General features: G+C 44.1%; 1 protein-coding gene across 2 annotated transcripts; it reads right to left on the bottom strand.

Moving 5' to 3' along the window:
* Positions 1-5,218: 5,218 nt before the first annotated feature.
* Positions 5,219-18,050, bottom strand: LOC113009897 (putative C-type lectin domain family 20 member A). 2 transcript variants are annotated; one of them, XM_026148525.1, is made up of 5 exons: positions 17,930-18,050; positions 17,630-17,791; positions 17,067-17,441; positions 16,568-16,906; positions 5,219-6,133 (listed from the first exon to the last, which is right to left on the bottom strand). In XM_026148525.1, the coding sequence occupies exons 2-5, from the start codon at positions 17,697-17,699 to the stop codon at positions 5,793-5,795; spliced, it is 1,125 nt and encodes a 374-aa protein (XP_026004310.1). In that variant the 5' UTR covers positions 17,700-17,791; positions 17,930-18,050; the 3' UTR covers positions 5,219-5,792. The 2 variants fall into 2 exon arrangements, with proteins under 2 accessions (XP_026004310.1, XP_026004320.1); XM_026148535.1 differs by lacking the exon at positions 17,930-18,050 and having other exon boundaries at positions 17,630-17,798.
* Between the last annotated feature and the right edge of the window lie 236 nt (positions 18,051-18,286).

The following is an 18,286-nucleotide window of genomic DNA, read 5'->3' on the forward strand; positions in this document are numbered from 1 at the left end:
ATGGATGTTTGTGTCTGTGTGTGCCTGTATGTCTGTGTCTATATGTCAGGTTGGGTATCAGACGCCACCTCTCTGGGGACATCTCAGGCCCTCCAAGGTTTGGAGGCCTATCTCCATATCTCTGGTGCATATTATGTGCATGTGTGGTGTCACCTTTCCATTTTTCTAACAGCACAGTTGCATACCTCAGTGCTTGTCTTCCTCCCCCTTTTGTGCTGGTCTGGACACTGTGTCAATCCTCCACTTCCAGGAAGTCGCTTGTCTCCCCGGATTCCTTAACCTAATTTGATTGCCCACACTAAAACAGCAGCCTCAGCCCTCTTCTGCTCCTTTTCTTCTCTCCCACTTTTCAGTCCAATGGCAGTCAGTTTCTTCAGCTTTGTCCCGTGTCTCTCTTTGTCCCACTGTCTCTTTCATTGCCATCTCGCTCCAAACATGGCAAATGTCAAACTCAGACAGTCTTCTCAAAAGTCCTTCACACACAGTGAGGTTGCAGCTGGCTGGAAACGCATCTCCATCCACCCAATCTAGATGGTAGTTCTTCTCTTTCTGATGCCGTTTGCCCACAGTGCTGCTGGACCTCTCTGCTCAGGACTCTGGTATTGTCTCTTGGACTCCTGTCCACTGTTGATGTTCATGCTCGTGCTTCTGGAACTGCACTCGGTGTCTTCAGGGAGAGATTAGCTTCCTTGGAGCTTGCTTCTTCAGGATGAGGACGGGAAGCTGCAAAACAATTCAGCCAAAAATTCTGGCTGAGTGTTTCTAATTTTTCTAATGATTTTAACCTATAATTTTCTTACGACTGCTGCCCGTGGAGAATTGATCCAGGTCCGTTCCCCACCTGTAATCGACAGACTGAGAGACTTTCGTTATTCACTGTGACTGCATATGTTTTCATTACTCCTAAAGCAACACATCTCTGCTTATTTTCTTTTGAACTCTACTGACTTTAAACCCCAAAAATGAAATTTTTATTTGGTCTTAACCGCAAACACAAAAATCTTCTTGATGTTGTTGTTAATTATTTTCATCCACCACACTCCAAATTGTCATGGTCGCTGTGTGGCAGGCAGGATGAGGACCCAAAATGCAAACTCACGGACTCAGGGGATAAACTCAAAATGCAGCTTTATTGCTGACAAAAGATAATAGGAACAACTAAACTGGGAAAAACTAACATAAAGCTCACCAGGAAACACAGGGGGAATCACACACAGCATGAGGGAGAACGCGACACAGAACTGAGGGAGACGCAGACATAAATACACAGAGGGTTGACGAGGGAAGTGGGAGCACACGGGGAACAAAGGTGACACTGATAATCATAACAAGACACGGCAGGAGTGAACACAACACTAACGGGAGACGGGCAAAGTAAAACAGGAAGTACAGAGGTTCAGACAGGAGGAGAGAGAGCACGGGGAGAACACAGACATAACGGGCTGGGGAAAACATAGAATAAAACACAAAGAGAGACAAGGGCTCATAAATACACAAAGGGGCACACAGGGGGTAAGAGTCACGAAGGGAAAACACTTAGGGAACAACACAAAAGGGCAACTCAGGAAACATGGCCTAAATAAGGATCGAAATACAAAAATACAAGGAACTAAGAATACTGACCATGACATCACCCCCCCCCCCCCCCCCCCTTAAGGGCTGGCACCAGACAGCCCAAACACAGAAAAACAAAACCAAACAGAAAACGACCCAGGGCGGGCGGCAGGGGCCCAGGATGGAGGGCTCGGAACAGAAAACAAAAGAGCACAGCAAACACCGGAGCCCAAGAAAAACAACCCAAAAACACAGTGCAGTTCAGGGGGCCGACCATGCGGACGGCAACGGTGGAGACGTGGAAACAGTTCAGGGGGCCGGCCGCGCGGAAGGCAATGGCGACGACGTGGAAACAGTTCAGGGGGCCGGCCGTGCGGAAGGCAACGGCGGCGACGAAGGAGCGGTTCAGGAGGCCGGCCGCGCGGAAGGCAGCGGCGGCGGCGAAGGAGACGGAGCAGTTCAGGGGGCCGGCCGCGCGGAAGGCAGCGGCGGCTCTCCAGTGTTGGCCATGGCTGGTGGGCACAGGACCAGTCGAGGCATGACCAGGCAAAGGCGATGACGGGGCCCGACCAGGCAAAGGCGATGACCAGGCGAAGCACAGGCTGGAGCTGCAGCAGGCGAAACAGAGGACGAAGACTCTGAGGCTGGGCCAGACGAGGACGAAGACTCTGAGGCTGGGCCAGACGAGGACGAAGACTCTGAGGCTGGGCCAGGCGAACATGAAGCTGAAGCCGGAGCCGGACCAGGCGGAGCAGAAGCAGAGGCCGAAGCTGGACCGGGCGACGTTGAAGGCGATGCAGAGGCCGGACCGGGCGTGGGTGCAGCTGATGCAGAGGCCGGACCGGGCGTGGGTGCAGCTGATGCAGAGGCCGGACCAGACCACGGCTGAACGGGCCCCTCGGACCCTCCAGCGGAGACGAGGAGGTGCTGGCCGGGCTGACCTGAGCCGCCAGCGGAGACGAGGAGCGGCTGGAGAGGTTCCCCTGAACCCCCAGTGGAGACGAGGAGCGGCTGGAGAGGTTCTCCTGAACCCCCAGCGGAGATGAGGAGGTGCTGGCCGGGCTGGGCAGAGCCGCCAGCGGAGACGAGGAGCTGCTGGAGGGGTCCTCCTGAACCCCCAGCGGAGACAGATGCAGAGCCAGCAGGTGCAGAGACTTCTGGCTGAGGGGACGCTAACTGTAGCTGCACAGGGCACGCAGTCGGCTTAGGATGCAACGGCTAGGGCTGTGCAGGGCAAACAGTCTGTCCAAAGTTTGTCAGCACCAAGCAGTCCTCAGCTGGCGGAGAAAGCTCACAAAGGCTTCCAGCTGAGGTTGGCAGTGTCTGAATGGGTTGCTGAGCGATTAACTCGGCTGGTGACTGAGCTAACTGAACTAGAGACTGAGCTGGTGACTGTGCTGAGGACAGAAGTGCAAGTTGTAGGTGTGGTTGTAGTGATGGTGGAACAGCAGGTAGCTGAACTGGTGACTGAACAGGTGACTGACTCTTGGCTGCTCTCCTCCGAGGGACAGGGACGGGTGCTGGGCCTGGCCGAACACCAGCCGTCCCCACCCGAGAAACAGCTACGGGTGCAGGGACGAGCTGGGCTCTGGCTGCCTTTACCCTGGGGGCCGGTGTAGGTGCAGGAGCTAGCTGGACCTCTGTCGCTCCCACCCGAGGAACTGAGACGGGTGCAGGAGTCGGCAGGGTCTGCCAGGCTGGGGACAGAAGCAGGGACCAGCTGGACCTCAGCCAACCTCTCCCGAAGAACTGGTACGGGAGCAAGGGAAAGCTGAGCCCGCGCTGCCTTTCCTATAAAATCCCTGGATGTTTGGCAAGGCTAAGTTACCTGAAAACATGGCCTGTGCCTAAGAAAGCACAGCATTTTTCCCCATTTTGAAAGATGGGAAGGAAATCCTGTACTCCCTGAAATATAGATAGAGCAGAGCTCTGATAGGAGGATCCTTTGGTTAATGAAGATCTCAGAATCCCAAAAGCTGGATTCTGTTCATCTGGACGTAACATTTTCAGTGGAAGAAACATTTTGTCATTTCATCAGAGAGAAGAAATGTTCCTCCCACTGAAAACGCTCCAGATGAACAGAATCCACTTTTTGGGATTTACTCATCTGCATGATTGAGCATCAAGCATCAAGACAAGAGCTCAGAATGTTTCTTCAGCTCACAGCATTTAAAGGCATCCTTTACTCACCTGAGGAGATTTGGTCCAGGTGTATCTGAGGTGTTAGAACAGCTGTGTTAAAGGAGCAGAAATACAGAAAAGACCCACGAGAAGCAGAGACCTCAGTCTGACCCTGAAAACAGAAAACAAACAAAGGAAAAAACAAAGATGATGTTCCTCAGGACATCAAAGCGGACTGGAAACACCGAAATACGACGGTCCATGTGTATCAGAGCAATGAACACCAGCATCTCTTACAGGACCAGGATCACAGAGACCACAGAGATGAATGAAGATCCTCTGAGAACTAAAGACTTCAGTCTGAAACTGAAAGACCCCCAACTTAGTGACCATGGTGGCTACACCTGCACCGTCTACAAGGGTGGGTACATCCTGCTACACAAAGTACTGTTACTAAATATCACAGGTGAGAAAAATATTCTGAATCCCAGATGTGTAAACCTGTGTGTGGGTCCAGCTGTTTCCAGCTGAGTGAGAATAAAAGCTGCACAGCTGTTTGTGCAGCCTCACACATCAACACACATCAGTTCAGCTCCAAGTCAGAGAAACACTGAAAACAGGAGCTGCTGGTTACACAGCAGAGGACATGATGGAGGATCCACCTCACTGATGTCAGTCTGTTTCATGTTCTGTTGTCAGTTCTGCAGGTGGAGATGGTGGAGGTGACCCGGGGGGAAAAGTCTGTCCTTCTGCCCTTCAGATCAAAGACAACCTGCCTGTGGAGACATGAAAATGTGACGGTCCACACGTATCAGAGAGGCCAGAGTCAGCCTGACATACAAGGGCGCACTGAGGTGAACAAAGACCCACTGAACACTAAAGACCTCAGTCTGACCCTGAAAGACCTCCACCTCACTGACAGTGGAGTCTACACCTGCACCATCTACAACAAGGATGGACACATGCTGCTACAGAAATCAGTGACTCTCAGAGTCAGAGGTGAGTGTAACAGCTGTTTGTCCACAGTGACTGAAAACAGGAGTGAAGATCAGGGAACTCAGAGTAGAACTATCAAAATAAAACAGGAAATGACCGAACAACAGTGGCTGTAGATGATGGAGGATCGCCATCACTGACATCTGTCTGTCTCGTGTTCTCCTCTCAGTTCCTGAGGTTCAGATGGTGGAGGAGACAGAGAGGGAGGAGTCTGACATGCTGCCACTTATAACCAAATCTGATATTTGTCAGGACGTCATAGTGGATTGGAGACTCACTGAAGCTGAACAGATGAAGGTCCACGTGAATGAGAGTGGAAAAAATCAGCGAGATAAACAGGACCAGGTTTACAGAGGTTGCACAGAGATGGGGAGAGATCTGTCCTGCTGCTTTGTCCAGAACAAGTTACTTAACAAAGGAGTGAGGAGCTGCAGAGTAGCCTGACAACATCATTATATTTAATCAAGACTTTGACAAAAACATTTTACCAAAATGGTAAAAAACTGTTAACATAACTGGCGGCAGCTCTGATCACTGATTGGTTCACACAGTCCTCATTTCATTGCATATCTTCATTTGTGGAAATGTCATGGAGCTACATGTTAGTTTCCTGGTTTTACCTTTAGGTGGCGCTGTTTGTATTTGTTCCTGTGAAAGCTGTAACAGTGACAGACTTGGTTAAATGAAGGTTTATTTGTCTTCATGAACACATGATCAGATTATAGAGCTCATATGGAGTCATGACACAAACATGGTTTTACCTGCTTTTAGTGACAGGCTTTGTAATTCAAGCTGAGGATACAATGGTGTGAGACAAAGATTTACAGCACATGAAGCAGAAACATTAAAACCTTCATCTTATCTGAACTAAATACAACAAACATCCTGCTACAGTTTAATAATGAACCAATCCAGCAACAATGAAGGAAGAAACCAAGATGCTCCTGACTCTGGTAAAGGAGAGGACATGAAACACAGACTGCTCTCTGCAAATGTCTAAGCTGCAGGTAAAAATCTGTTGGTCATTTTCAAACCCAGAGACTGTAAACACTGAGCAGAAACACAGAGTTCACCCCAGAAAATCTACATGTGCAGCTAAGAAGTGACTTTAGGTTTAAACTTTAGTGTTTTATACAAATAAAATTAAATGTCTCATTCTCCCTCTGACTGACCCACTGCCCTCCTGTGGTCATGGCTGCAGACATGCCACAGTCTTCAGTCTTTCCCCCTAAAGCCCACCTATCAAAGCACACTAGGTTGTCATTGACCCAGAACCATAAATCCAGAGTGCAGGAGTACTGCAGTCCCAGCCACACGAAAGGAGTCGAGGCGTTTTTGGCTCTTTCCTGGACCCATCGCTGCTGATGAGGGTTGCTGATTGAAACCAGGTCATGATGTGTCTGTCTGCAGTAATTCAAGGCTTTCTCCCAGGTTTTGTTTTCCCTGATCAGAATCAGTTTATCTGCCATAAAATCAGAGAAAACATGAAATCAGTTGAATCTGGACTTCAAGTCTCTGGATGTTTGGTCCAGTTTCACTGGAAGAACAAAAGAAAACATTTCAGTGATTCTTCAGACGAATCAGCAGCTCTACAGAGAAATCTCTGTTCCAACCATCAGCTAAACATCTTCACCTGTGACAGAAGTTCAACATACATGCAGAAATAAGTGGCTGCGGTTCCTTCTCCTTCATCGTAAGGAGGTAAGTGACGGACAAGGTAAGCGACTCGTGTTGTAACTGACGTCAGACGCCGGAGATTTTGGCAGAAAATTAAAGCGAATGGTAGTTTAGATTTGAACAAATTCCTTTAAGCTTCAGTATTACCAAATACACTTATCAATTGTCTTATAACTAACAACATTTGTCTAAATCATCTCCAACACCCTGGAGAACAACGAGGAGAGTTTAGAAACTCTCCAAGATTATATTTATCAGTGCTTCCAGGATCTCGTGATGAAGAAGGCCCAGTGTGCAGCTTCCCCGGCCAAACCTGAGACGCCGTCGTCGAAAAGACTTCGTCCGGCAGATTCCCCACAACATCGCCAGCCGGCAAAGATATTGTTGACATGCTGGAGTCAATCGACCAATGATGTCCAGTTTCAATGCAAGGCTGTCCTTGGTGGAGATTCTTCACCGGGAATTTAAATGCTTGCGAGAATCCCTCAGTTCAGCCAGCAGCAGGTGGAAACGCTCACTGCTGAAAATGCCACGCTAAGGGAGTCGGTGAAATGTCTCACAGAAAATGTTACCCAGCTCAATAGAGAAAAGAAAAGAAACAGTTATTGATCTACAAGCTCGGAGCATGCGTGATAATCTGGTATTTTCTGGTATTCCAGAAGCCGCTGGAGAGGACGCGGAGACCACGGTAAAAAGCTTCATCAAAACCCACCTGAAGATAGTCAATCATGGCTATGAGCCTAAAAACAATTAGGTCATCCTTTACAAGAACAGATGCTACTTCGGGTGGAAAAGGACAAAAGGAAATTGTAAATTGGACATGGAAGAAAACAAGATCAACGGACTTTAAAATATGTCGATAAATGAATGTGCGATTGCTAAGGATCCCTTTCTTTTTTTGAGGTTAATAGTTTTAGAATAATTATGCATAATGCTCGACGACTCAGATAATAAATCATATGATATTGAAGTAGGTATTGACCCTGAAAGGAATGTGCTTAATACAATTAATGTCACATGTGAATATTATACAGAGGAGCAATTCAGGGATACAGTTGAAATAGTTAATACATTTTCATTAATTCATATTAATTGCAGAAGTCTTTATAGAAGTTTTGCTTTGATTAAAGATTTTCTGTATAGTTTGAGAGGCAGGTTTCAAATAATTGCTCCGTCTGAAACATGGTTAGATGAGAAGAGGGGGTTTCTGTATGGAAGGGTACGATTTATACTTTGTAAACAGAACTAAGAAGAAGGCAGGAGGGACGGCACTTTTTGTTAATTGTGATTTGAAATGTAAAAAAGTTGAATATATGTCTGTGGCTATAGACGATGTAATGGAGTCTGTGACAGTGGAGTTGGACATAGAAAGAAGAAGTAATTGTAACGTGCATATATAGGAAACCGGGGTCACAGATTGAGTTATTTACAGAGGCAGTAGAAGACTTATTGAGTAAGGCTAAGGGAAAAGAGACTGTATGTTTGTGTGGTGATTACAATATTGATCTTTGTAAAGAGGCAAATGATAAGGCTGCGTCAGATTCTTTTGAATTATTACTTGGTAAGGGATTTTATCCTTTAATTATAAAGCCGAGTAGAATAACAGATAAATCAGAAACACTAATTGATCATATTTTCATTAATAGTTTGGAGAGTAATATTATGAGTGGCCTCATCATGAATGATATAAGCGATCATCTACCAGTCTTTTTTACTTTTGATTTAAATGTGAAAAGAAAGGAAGAGGTTGGTTTTGTGAGTCATAGAAGGTTAAGAAATAACGAGGCAATTAACAAGTTTAGACAAGATCTCATGGAAGTGGACTGGAAGGAGGTTTATGTTAATGAGGTCGACGTTGCACACGGAGCATTTTTAAATACATATTTGGCCTTGTTTGATAAACATTGTCCATTGGTATCATTTAAGTATAAGAATAAGAATATGAAACCTTGGATAACTAAGGGTCTTGCAAATGCGTGTAAAAAGAAAAATAATTTATATAGGGATTATATAACACAGAGAACTAAGAATGCGGAAATGAAATATAAAGTTTATAAAAATAAGTTGGTATTAATATTGAGGAAAGCCAAGAAAGACTACTATAATAAACTTTTTCAGGAAAACAAGAATAATTTAAGGGCATTTGGAATATTTTTAAGGAGGTATTGGGTAACAAGAACACACCCTTAGATCGCCCTAATTATTTTATTAAGAATAATCAAGTTGTCGAAGACAAGACTGAAGTAGTAAACGAATTCAATTCCTTTTTGCAAATGTTGGACCCACTTTAGCAAATTTAATTAGAAAAAATGACGAAGCCTGGAAAGGAGAAAGTAGAGTGGTTAATTCTATATTCTTAGCTGATACTACCATAAAAGAAATAGTAGCAATTGTAGAAAACTTTAAAAATAAAAAATCTACTGACTGTGATGGTACAGACATGGTTGTAATTAAAAAGACTTTAGATTGTATAAGTATTCCTCTTTGCTATATTTTTAATCTTTCGTTACAATCAGGAGTATTTCCTGATCGAATGAAAGTGGCAAAAGTGATACCCTTATATAAATCAGGAGATAAGCATAGTTTTAACAACTATAGGCCAGTGTCTCTTTTGTCACAGTTTTCAAAAGTGCTCGAAAAACTTTTTGCGCAAAGACTTGATAGTTTTATTGAAAAATATCAACTAATAAATGAAAATCAATTTGGATTTCGTAAAAATAGATCAACGGCATTAGCATTGTTGACTTTCATTGACGATATTTCATCTGCAACCAATAATAATAAATATACAGTGGGGGTATTTGTTGATTTAAAAAAAAGCTTTTGATATGTTACAACATTCTATTTTGATTTCTGAAGTGTATAATTATGGTGTGAGAGGTTAAAGGGCAAAATATTATTTTTAGCCTTAAACATAATTAATAGTGTCCGTAATTTCACTAAATCTCCTAATTTTAATAATTTCAATTTTATAAATAATTTATTTGTATGTTCTCTATATTTAACATTCTGAATCATTCGTATCACTTTCTTCTGTAATAAGTTTAGAGGTTTTATAGTATTCTCATATGTATTCCCCCAGACTTCAATACAGTAACTAAAATATGAGAAAAACAATGAAAAATATAAAATGTGCATTGTTTTTTAGTCTAATAAATTTTCATCTACTATTACACTCAAAAAACGAAATTCAGTAACTCTATCAATCAATTCTCCATCAATGGACATAATGACTTCATCTTCCTTTACACGATAGCCAAATATCATGAATTTCGTTTTTGTCAGATTCAAAGATAATTTATTTACATCAAACCATTTTTTTAATCTTAACATCTCAGAAGTCATAATTTCAACCTAATCTTTCAAATTCTCTCCAGAGCAATACAAATTTGTGTCATCTGTAAATAAAATAGAATTTAACCTTTTTGATATGTCACAGATATCATTAATATATAAATTTAAAAGTTTAGATCCCAAAATAGAACCTTGAGGAACGCCACATACAATCTTCAATCTTTCAGAGGTATTGCCGAGATAATGATCAGGGGAAGTGGCCACACATGGGAGCACAGCTGAAACACATGAACCTAACGACAGGACAGGAGAAGTGAAACTGAATACACTGACATTGAATACTAAACACAAAACACTGGGTCGCACGACCCAGGACCATGACAGTATTTTTATTGTGTTCAGGGGGAGAAGATAGCAAAAGGAAATTTTATTTTAAGCATCAGTTAGCTAGGACAACAAAGATTAATGAGTCCAGCGGTTAGGGGTATACGACTGTGGAACTCACTTCATTATAATTTAAAGAATTGTATAAGTTTACATTGTTTTAAAAAGTGTTACATGCTTACAACGATAACGCAATATGAAGAATGTGAATGAAATTGGAGTTCATTGAAAAAGGATCCATTATAATTTTTGTTTTATTTATTTTAATTTTATTTTTCTCCTTGTTACTATGTGGAGTGGTATATTCTGATCGTAAATTTGTTGTTTGGTTTGGGTTAGGACCGGAGATAAATGTTAATGTTAGTTTGTTCCCTGATTTTTGGTGCCCACTTGTAATATAAGTTTGAATGTAGATAGGGGGCGGGGTTTAATAAGAATATTTTCTTCTTCCTGCTCCTTTTCACACATGGTTGTAGTGCTTTATTGATAGAAAGTGTGGTTGGTTTGTTTGAATTGTTGTACCAAGTGTGAAATAAATAAATAAATGAAAATGAAATGAAATGAAAGCTGCCGAAGGACACGGTGAAGAACATCGTCTTCGATAGGGTACATCGCCATTCGGGCTACGGCCGGGAGACCACGTCCTATTGTGGCCAAATTCGGCCACTTCAAACAAAAGCAACATGTGAAAAGCCGCGGCAGGGAATTAAAAGGAACGGACTTCAGCGTGAACGACCAGTTCCCCAAAGAGATCCTGGAACGACGCAGGGTCCTCTTCCCAATCCGATGCGGCTTCATCCAGAAGGGCTCCCGCGCTGTCATCGCTGTGGACCGGCTGTATGTGGACGGACAGCTCCACCGCGACCCCAACATCACTCCGTGGCTGTATTAACCTCACACCAGATAAGAATCCACTACACCCTTTCCCTATCCACTCACACTAACTTGCATTAACTTAAAATTAACATCTGTATAACTTACCGGTATCAAATCGCATCTTAAGTGTGATATGATAGCAGAATTAACACCGTCACTCCCCATCAGTGGTTTGATTGGAATGTTTCATTTTTTTGTTTGTTTGTTTTTTTCCTTCTTGTTTTTTTTCTCTCTTTCCTCCCTCTTGTTTTTATGCTGCTCACCCCTGTCCTTGGTTTCTTTCTTTATTTCTTTCACTGCTTCGATCACCTGCTTCGACACTCATCCACAAACATCCTTTATTTCGACACATACGCACCATGCGCTCAACGGCAGCACATTTACTTCAGTCAGACAGCGCACCCAGGCGTATAGGATACACACACTTAAGCCAAGCCTACTCATATTAGTAAATATGCAAACACATAGTCAGACTCAGGGAGCATCTCGCCACACATTTTTTCTCTCTCTCCTTCTCCTTATTTATGAACAAGTGATGTATTCTCTCCACCTGTCTAAGCGACGCACACAGCATACACCCCTAGTTACACACAAACATCTATGGGTACACTGAGGTTGCCCAATAAATGGTAAATGGCCTGTATTTATATAGCGCTTTACTAGTCCTTAAGGACCCCGAAGCGCTTTACATATCAAGTCATCCACCCATTCACACACTGGTGATGGCAAGCTACATTGTAGCCATAGCCACCCTGGGGCGCACTGACAGAGGCGAGGCTGGCGCCACCGGGCCCTCTGACCACCGCCAGTAGGCAACGGGTGAAGTGTCTTGCCCAAGGACACAACGACCAAGACTGTCCAAGCCGGGGCTTGAACCGGCAACCTTCTGATTACAAGGCGAACTCCCAACTCTTGAGCCACGATCGCCTCAATAATAAGGCTCCAGGTCCAGACAGCTTTCCTGCAGAATTCTACAAAGAATTCTGGTCGATTCTAGCACCAGTTTTCTACAGAACGTTGTTGGAAATCAAAGAAAAGGGCAGACTTCCATCAAATATGAATTCTGCAAACATTAATCTCCTGCTAAAACCAGGCAAAGACCCTATATATCCCTCAAGCTATCGTCCAATATCCCTTATAAATGTAGACCTTAAAATAATCTGCAAAGCTCTCTCAAAGAGACTGGAGAAAATAACCCCCCTCTTAATTCATCCTGACCAAACTGGTTTTATAAAAGGTAGGCACTCATCAACAAATACACGTAGATTACTTAATTTGATAGACTACTCATACAGTAAAAACCTAGAAACTACAATATTCTCTTTAGACGCAGAAAAAGCATTTGACAGAGTTAACTGGAAATTTCTATTTGCAACTTTACACAAATTTGGTTTTGGATCCTCTTTCATAAACTGGTTAAAAATATTATATAATTCCCCAACAGCTTGTGTTAGAACAAATGACCAGACATCCTCCAGCTTCTGTCTCTTGAGGGGCACCAGGCAGGGATGCCCACTCTCCCCTTCACTGTTTGCAATTTTTATTGAACCACTAGCAGCAGCAATTAGTCAGAATTCAGTAATTAAAGGCATAAAATGCAAGAACGTGGAACATAAAATCAGCCTTTATGCGGATGATGTGTTACTCTTTCTCCAAAACTCACAAACCAATATCTCTGGGGTGATTGAATTGATTACCTCTTTTGCAAGAATATAAGATTACTCAATTAACTGGTCAAAATCTACAGTCCTACCGATTAATTGCTCCCTCCATAATTCCTCTTCTACACCACTGCAATCAGGAAATATAAAATATTTAGGTATTAATGTTTCTCCCAAGCTTGCAGATCTAACTAAATTAAACCATATCCCACTTTTAAAGAAGGTAGAAGGTGATCTGGCTAGGTGGAAATGTCTACCCATATCACTCATGGGAAGGGTTGCCGCTATAAAAATGATGGTATTACCCAAAATAAATTATTTATTCTCAATGATCCCAACTAAACCGCTGCAAGATTGGTTCAGATCTCTAGATTCATGTATGTCCAAATTCCTTTGGAAAAATAAACCCCCACGTATAAGCTTAAAAACACTACAAAAGACCAAGGATAAAGGAGGATTAGAACTACCTAACTTTCAGCACTACTTCTTAGCCAACAGGCTTCAGTTTATCTCAGGATGGCTAAAACATACCCTCTTAGATGAACCTTGGCTAGATGTAGAACAAGCACTCTGTAATAATCTAGAGATCTCAGACCTACCATTTATCAGCTCAAACATCCAACGACATGAATGCTTTAAAAGCATCAACATCAGCTCTTCTCTGACAGCATGGTGGGAGTTTCTAAAATTGGCGGAGTCTTCATTAATCCCATGCAAACGTACACCTATCTGGAACAACCCTGACATATTACAAAACAATAATATGATAAACTTTCCAGATTGGAGTGATAAAGGAATCAAATATTTAGAACATATATTAGCAGGAACAGAATTTATTTCATTTGACGGACTAGTTACACAATATGGGATCAACAAGAAAAGATTTTTAGAATATCAACAAATTAAATCCATAGTAAAAAAGAAATTTAAACCGGGTCAAGTTGAACTACAAACACCACCAAGTGTGGTTCAATTTCTTACTCTTAAACCCCCCAAATTACTATCCAAAATATACAGAATGCTTTCTAAAACAGATGAATCAATATAACTTCCTATTGCAAAATGGGAAGCGGATTTATCAGTTAACTTAGACCAAAACTTCTGGTCTCAGATTTGCTTAAAAACCTTTCATCTAATTAGAAATCCCAGTCTTCAATTAATTCAATACAAAATATTACATAGAGTGCACTATACAGGTCATCGGATGTTCAAGATGGGCTTTACGTCTACCAACAACTGCTCACACTGCCAAACCAATTCACCGGACAATTATATCCACGCTCTTTGGTTCTGTCCACCAGTTCAGAAGTTTTGGCGCGAGATATGTGAAGACTTATCAAAGTGTCTGAAATGTAACATTCCAACTTCCCCCTTAGTGTGTTTGTTGGGCAGCTTAGATAATGTCACTACAGAAAAGAATATAGCCCATATGGTTTTCACTGCCCTATGCATAGCCAAGAAAACAGTCCTCATGAACTGGAAAAATAAAAATAATCTTAATTCTAACCAATATAGAAATTATCTATTAGATTACATTAGTCTTGATACAGCCTCTGCCACCACATCAGATCAATTGCTCTGGGCTCCTTTGAATAGCTCCATCACCTAGTGGGGGTGGGGGGTCATAGTTTGGTCCCGCCTTCACTGTTGTGATTGGTGTGGGGGTAGGGACAGGCTTAGGGCATCAGGGGGTTCCCTAGGAGCATCTTCCTTGGGGGGCTCAACCCGGGGTAGCGGTCATGGCCTATTAAGGGCTCTGTTGACTCTTAGGTGACGGTTTCCTTGTGGCTGCGTGCAGCGGGGCTAGGGGAGGGTCTGTGCTGATGGACGTGGGTTACTGACCTGGTAGTCTGGCTGCCCCTGGGTGGGTCCGGGACAGGCGTGAGGATCTGGGGGCGCTCCGTCTCTGGGCTGGGGCCCTGGCTGGGCCTCGGGGGCTTGGGTCCTGGTTGGTATGTTGCTGGGGTTGTGGGCGGGTGGGTGTATGGGGGCTCGACCCCCATACAGCTGGCCCCAGGGAGGGGTCACTTGCCCCTCCCTTCCTTCCCTCCCCATCTCCAGCTGCCTCCCTCTTCCCGCTCCACCACAACCACCCGCACATGCAGGGCCTTGGGGTAAAGGTATGTCACCAGGGTGCAGAGGAGGCTACCCCCCCCCCTCTGTCTTCTTCTGGCTGCCTCTGCCTCAATTTTATCCCACAACTTAGACATTCACATTACTCACACCCTCATTACACATACATATAGGATCTTGGGGGTGGGCATGCTACACGGAGTCCAAGTTACCATCGGGGTGTACACCTCACCCCTGGCGTCGTTGCCCACCTCTCAATTTTAAATACATGTAGACATTGAGGGCTATCAGGAGGGACTATGCGCTTACCTGCTGCTCTCTGGCAGGTAGCTCCATGCCCTCCTGGGTTTTAAATGCACCTTAGAACACACATGCATCAACACTACAATGAGCGGGTGGAGGGAGGTTTGGAGTCTTCTCTCACCCCCGTTCTCTGTTGCCTGCTGGAGCGGGGGGTCTGGGAGGAGGAGTTGGCCGTCCGACTGCGGTCTGGAGTGTGGGGCCTCCCTGCTGCTGCAGAGTCAGGGCGGTCTGCTTCTCCCCACTGCAGGGAAAAGGGTAACACCACCTGGGTCTGGGTGCAGTTTCCCCCACCAGGGGCAAGGGTACCTAGACCTGGTTCGTAGAGTACGCTTGGTGAGTGTGATCGTGTGTACAGCGTCTCTTTATGTCTGTCTCCACGTCGGTTGAGTGTGGAGTGAGTGCATATGAGAGCATGAGGGTGGGAATGGATGTTTGTATCTGTGTGTGCCTGTATGTCTGTGTCTATATGTCAGGTTGGGTATCAGACGCCACCTCTCTGGGGACATCTCAGGTCCTCCAAGGTTTGGAGGCCTATCTCCACCCACCACCACTTCCCCTGCCAGTGGCGGACTCCCTCAGACATCGGTGCGTTGGTGGTTCTTTGTGTCCGGGGATGGGCGTCCAGGTACACACCGGCTCACTCCTTGGCAGCCGCTTATCGGGGCCTGGAGCCTGGGGCTCGCTCGGGCCACTTCGGGGGTTTGGGTGCCCTCGGCCTCTCGGCCTGGGATTCGGTCACTCAGGCACAGCTGGCTGCCGGCGGAGCTCACGGGCGCGTCACTGCAACTCCCCCTGGCTTCTGCTCCGCGGCTGCTGGGTGAACCCTCATCTGGGACTCTCCTCAGCTCTTTCTGGGACAGTGGCGCGGCTGCCCCGCTGTTGGTCTTCCATGGTCTCTTGTGTTCTGGGGGCCTCTGGATGTCTGGAGTTTTGATCTCCTCCATACCTGCTTCATGCCCTGGAGGATGGGGCTGTGGCCCCCCCACACCCTCTAGCAGATCATTACATGAAGGAACCTTTTAAAAAAAACAAGCGCGTCCATGCTCACAGGTGTACACACGGGTGATCACACTCACAAACTACACCCTTTTTGGCTCCTACCTCAAAGCACACTGTGTTCTGTTGATCTTATGTGCTGCACAATAATGTTTAATATTTAGTATTCACTGTCATATTCCCATATATCATTGTGATGTTGTTTACTGTATTGCTCTCATTTTCTTCAGCTTGTTTTCTTTTTTCTTTCTCAACAGGTGATCCAGGTGATTGATATATGCATTTTTGTTGTCTGCTTATTTAGTTGTTTTTTGTTTTTTTGCCCTTTATCCCCGTCCCTCTTCTCAGCTGTTTTTCCCCCTCTTCCTTTCTCCCTTTTCTTTTCCTCATTCAAGTCTGTCCCGTATCTAGCAAGTGAAAATAAAAAATAAATAAAATAAACAATAAAAGGTGAATCAAATAGACCATTACGGCAAGGCTGGGATGGTCAATTTGGTAAAGTGAATCCGTTGGGCATCTTTCTTTGCCTTTAGAAATAAGTGGCTGAAGAAACATACTGACCTAAATCCTCTCAGTGATTCCAGCAGTTCATCTATTGGACAAACAGCTGAGATAAATCTGTGTAAACTCACCATCATAGCAGAAGAAAGGCTTTCTTTGGTCACATCCAGCAGAGCTCCATCTTCCTGATCTCCCCAACAGAGTCGTAGCACATGTCCTGTTGTTTAGTCCATCATTAAATGAGTCCCAGTATCTGAAAGAGAAGTTACTCCCATCTGACCACCTCCAGCTGTCTCTGAACAGGCCGATCCACGAGGCTGTAGAGTTCTTCAGCTTCTTAAACTCTTCACTGTATATCTGATCGAGTCCACTGGCCAGGTCGGTGTGATGCTGTCTGCAGTAGCTCTGAGCCTGAGTCCAGGTCACAGACGTCTCAGTCAAATGAAAGGTTTTGTTGTTTTTCATCGTTTCTGTCGAGTCAACAGAAAAACACAAAAACATCTTTATCAACTAATTTGTTTCATTCTTAAAACTGCCTCTTTCAAGAACATGTGATATAACACAGATTATAAACTACATTATAACATTAATAAATATTGTATTATCATATTACTGTCCACATATTCTCACCGTTATAGCAGATGAACTGAAATGTGTGAGTACATGGGAAATCTATCCACGCCATGCTTGTCATCACACAGTTCTCAGGGTATGCTCCATCATTTGGCTCTGTATCTCCCCAACAGGTCTTATTTTCAGTGTATTCCTCCCCCGGCAGAGACCAGTGCCACCTCCTGTTGTCTCTTCCTGGCTCGCTGTACAGTCCAATCCAGGCTTGTGTTTGATTCTGTGCAGAGTCTTGAAGTCTTCTCATGTCTGTCAGGTCAAACACTTTGGCCAGGTCTGTGTACTTCTCTCTGCAGTATGCCCGTGCTTCATCCCAGCTCATCTCTTCTTTAATAAAGTGGTACTCATACAGCTGACATGTGATGAAGACACACTGACCTGAAACAGAAGAAATACTGTTGAATATCTGCTGATACAAGCAGGAAACTCATGTTCCCATCAAACTGTCCAATTTACAGGTCAGTCCTTGATTTTCTCAGTAAGGGTTCATTTGTTTAATGAGTCCTGATCAAACTAAAGGATTTGAGGTGGAAACAATCAGGAGTCCTGGTAAAATGATCACTCACCCATCAGCAGAAGCAGAAACAGACTCCACTGCATCGTCGCTCTGTCACATGAAAATGACTTTTCTGTCATTTGGAGGAAACAATGAATCCAGCAGCTCTTCAGTGTTTGATGGACACGCAGCACTTTATATTAAACACAGATATCTAGTTTGTCACACACTGCTGTAAGAAATATATGATTGTTCTTAATAAATGATCATCTGTTTAAAATTGTCCAAGAAGAAAAAAGGAACAGTTCAAATGTGGTCCACACAGCACCTGTACACAGACATGAAATGAGCCTGCAGGTTTGAAACTTACATCTGGTTCTTCTCTGGTGTTCATGCAGACAGCTGTGCAGTAAATAACCATCTGTACTAACACACACACGCTCTTTGTACTCAGTATTTGAATATGAAAATATAGAGTTTTTCCCACTGACTCAAAGACACACTGTTAATATCAGTTACATAGGGACTCATTTACATTAAGCTCTGGAAAGAAGAAACACTGGACTGTCCAACAAGCAGAAAGAGGAAGTTTCTAATATCCAAATATGACAGCAGAGGTGCACCTGAACAGGTCACCACTCTGTGACAGAAACATGAATATGAGTCTGTTGATTTTTGAGAATATAAACATAATGCTGCCTGTACTGATCAATATCGCTGGATCGCT

The sequence above is a fragment of the Astatotilapia calliptera genome, chromosome 3 (assembly GCF_900246225.1).
Source record: "Astatotilapia calliptera chromosome 3, fAstCal1.2, whole genome shotgun sequence".
Lineage (NCBI taxonomy): Eukaryota > Metazoa > Chordata > Actinopteri > Cichliformes > Cichlidae > Astatotilapia > Astatotilapia calliptera.

Excerpts from the sequence above, each read along its gene's own strand:
- LOC113009897 (XM_026148525.1), bottom strand. The coding sequence starts at position 17,699 with ATGACAGAAAAGTCATTTTCATGTGACAGAGCGACGATGCAGTGGAGT. Across the intron at positions 17,442-17,629 it reads GTTTCTGCTTCTGCTGATGG|GTCAGTGTGTCTTCATCACA; the intron begins GTGAGTGATCAT and ends CTTCTGTTTCAG. Across the intron at positions 16,907-17,066 it reads TCAGTTCATCTGCTATAACG|AAACGATGAAAAACAACAAA; the intron begins GTGAGAATATGT and ends TTGACTCGACAG.